This window comes from Galendromus occidentalis, unplaced genomic scaffold (genome assembly GCF_000255335.2).
Source record: "Galendromus occidentalis unplaced genomic scaffold, Mocc_1.1 scf7180000077185, whole genome shotgun sequence".
NCBI classification, from domain to species: domain Eukaryota; kingdom Metazoa; phylum Arthropoda; class Arachnida; order Mesostigmata; family Phytoseiidae; genus Galendromus; species Galendromus occidentalis.
In genome coordinates this window covers 541,589-544,409 of record NW_003805173.1, presented here as the reverse complement: position 1 = coordinate 544,409, position 2,821 = coordinate 541,589, and the positions used below count along the sequence as shown (strand labels likewise).

General features: G+C 48.6%; 1 protein-coding gene across 1 annotated transcript; it reads right to left on the bottom strand.

The window, feature by feature from the left end:
- Positions 1 to 393: 393 nt before the first annotated feature.
- LOC100899549 (uncharacterized) lies at positions 394 to 1,890 on the bottom strand. Its single transcript, XM_003741598.1, has one exon. It carries the CDS (start codon positions 1,888 to 1,890, stop codon positions 394 to 396), a length of 1,497 nt encoding a protein of 498 aa, XP_003741646.1.
- Between the last annotated feature and the right edge of the window lie 931 nt (positions 1,891 to 2,821).

The following is a 2,821-nucleotide window of genomic DNA, read 5'->3' as shown; positions in this document are numbered from 1 at the left end:
GGTCTCTCTATGCTCAAAGGTTTTGACCCCGCGATGGTCACGAAGCTGGAAAGGTAGGTTGATAAAGATCTCAGCTCGATGATGACTTGATCCGATTCCTGATTCGCACGAAGTGCCCGGATTTCTCTTCCGCGCTCCTGGCTTAAGCAGATTCCTGGAAAGGCATCGGAAACGATCGGACCGCTCCCAACATGGGTCGAGAAAAGTCGTCACGAGCGGTCCCTCGTGGCTGCTCGGTCTCTCTCCAGTATACATATAATTAGAGCCAGGCGTTTCAGGCACTAAAAACGCGCCAAATAGGCAGGCAAAAAGGCACTGAAAACTTGCGAAATAGGCACTTAAAACGGAAAATAGGCATTTATCACAATGGAACAACCAGTCCTTCAAGTTTATTTATTCGGCTACGGGAACATTACACAGACCAATGATATGATGTTTTACATTTTCGGCGGTTAAGGAGTATCGTCTATCGGATAGAAGCGCCTTATAACGAGAGAAAGATCTTTCGACGTCGACGCTCACCAGTGGAGCAAAGGTGAATGAAGAGAGTTCAGAGGCGCTTAAACTGGAAATTTCGTCGGACAGTCCTTCGCCTTCGAGAGCTCGCTGGATCATGGAGACCGTTTCGAATCCGGCATTTTTTTCCAACACTCTTTCGAGTTTAGATCTTATTAGCTCAGCCTTTTGACCGACACCGCCAATCAGACTCTGCCTGATCTCATCAACGATTCCGAGCGTTATCGACAGACGCTGAGAACTGCATTCCAGTCTCGTTATGCTTTCTGGGAGTCGGCAGTAATTTGAGGCAATCGAAGCGAGGTTGGATTTCACGAAAGGATCGACCATGAGCTCTTTCGATTTCCGAATCGCCGCTGCCTCGCTACCATCGAGCTCAGCCAGAACTCTCGTGATTTCGTTCAGGTTCCTCGCGTAGTACAATGCTGCAGACAACCAAGTGCACCATCGGCTCAGGACAGGTGCGGGAGGGAGCGGAACAGACGGTGCTACCTCTCGGAAAACTTGGACTCGAGATGGAGCCTTAACAAAAACCTTCTTCACGTTCGCGATCAAGGAGTCGACTTCAGGGAAAGAAACGCGAATCTCTTCGCAGACTCGATGTACTGCATGTGCTAAACAAGTGACATGGATCATTTTGGGGAAGAGTACACTCAAACCGTTCCCTGCCTTCTTCATGTATGGCGCTGCGTCCGATATGAACAAGAGGACTCGTTCATGCTTGATGCCGGTCGGCCAGAGTAGACTCAAGGCATTCGTGAATGCCTGAGCGATGGTAGCGTGATTGGTACGCTCGACAATTTCACATCCCATTAACATCGGTTTCGAAGCCTCTTCCGCGCTGAGACAGCCGATGACAGTATTAACTACGTACTGGCCTCGGGAGTCGGTGGTTTCATCTACTGAAACCCAGATCCGATTATCCCCGACGGTGTTTCGGATCCTCTCCATAGTCGCTTCGTACAGTTTCCTCAGGTAATTCCTGCGGAGTGTTCTTGGGTCAGGTACCTTTTTTTCGCTGCTCCACTTTTCGAGAAATCTGCGAAACGATTCATGCTGAGCCTTGTGCAGCGGTATGTTGCACTGCACCATCATCTCGCACAAGTCCATGCTGAAAGCGCTCTCTCTACTAGACAGCTCCACGTAATTTTTCAGGAGGCAGAGTGTCTGATCCGTATCCTTCGTTTTCTTAGCGCGTTCCTGGTGACTGGCGCTCTTCAAGTGTTGCTGTACGGAGTATTTCTTCTCCGCATTCACCACTTTCGCACACAATTTGCACGTAAGAACCGTTCCATCTGTGGTGAGGCAATCGGGACCCAGTTCTTTAACGAAGAGCTCCATTTTGAGCCTTGCGGTTTTCGCTACTTTCGGCATTTTTAGCTTTCTGGATTTCAACAAATGATTGGAGCTGCCCCCCTCGTGATGTTTGGGATGAGCTGTGATCAGCTGTGATCACCTGTCATATAGCACTTGCACATGTGCACACACTGGCACCTGGCGTACTCCTCTCTAACTGATAGCATCTGATATCTTCCGTCAACGCAGAAAGGATGCGCGACAGTCGGTTCTCTCCGCGTGGAATACGGCCAAAATTACGTATGAAGGAGTGAATAGTGCACTCCGAGTGGGGTGATTATTTCAATCTCATAATATCCTCAGCTAGGACACGCCCCGACCACCATAAAATCGTTGGAGACATTGAGACTTGTGGCCATGAGAGGAAATCCGGCCGGAATAGGCAAAATGCCTATCGGAAATCATATTTTAGGCAAAAATAAGAAATATCGGGAAAAAAAGCATTTTCAGGCACTTTAGGCATTATGCCTGAAACGCCTGGCTCTACATATAATGCTTCCCCGGAGGCGCATCGATTCGGCCATTGGCAACCTCCAATATCATCATCATTTAAGCTGGGGTTGAGGGACAATGGGTCAAGGAATAGCAGGCGTCACCCTGAAGGTCAAGATACATTCATTCTAAGGTCAGAGATTGTCCTGTCTCATCACTGTCATCTGGAATGTCTTCCTGCAAGGGTGAATCCTGCACAATATATTCAATTGGCAACTGCTTATTGCGCATGGATTTCACTTCATATGTAGAACAGCCGTTTATAGTCGCGCCGCCACGTGCCAGCAGCGCCGTGATTGCATAGTGGTAGGAAAGCGTCGAACTTGCCAAAAGAAAGCAATAACTGGAGAAGCGCGTGAATCGAGCCGGACTTAGCGATTTCATTAAATAGGAGGATTATTGGGACGTATCGACTTCATTCTGATTGGAGGGCATTCCGCCTATCATTCGAACCTCC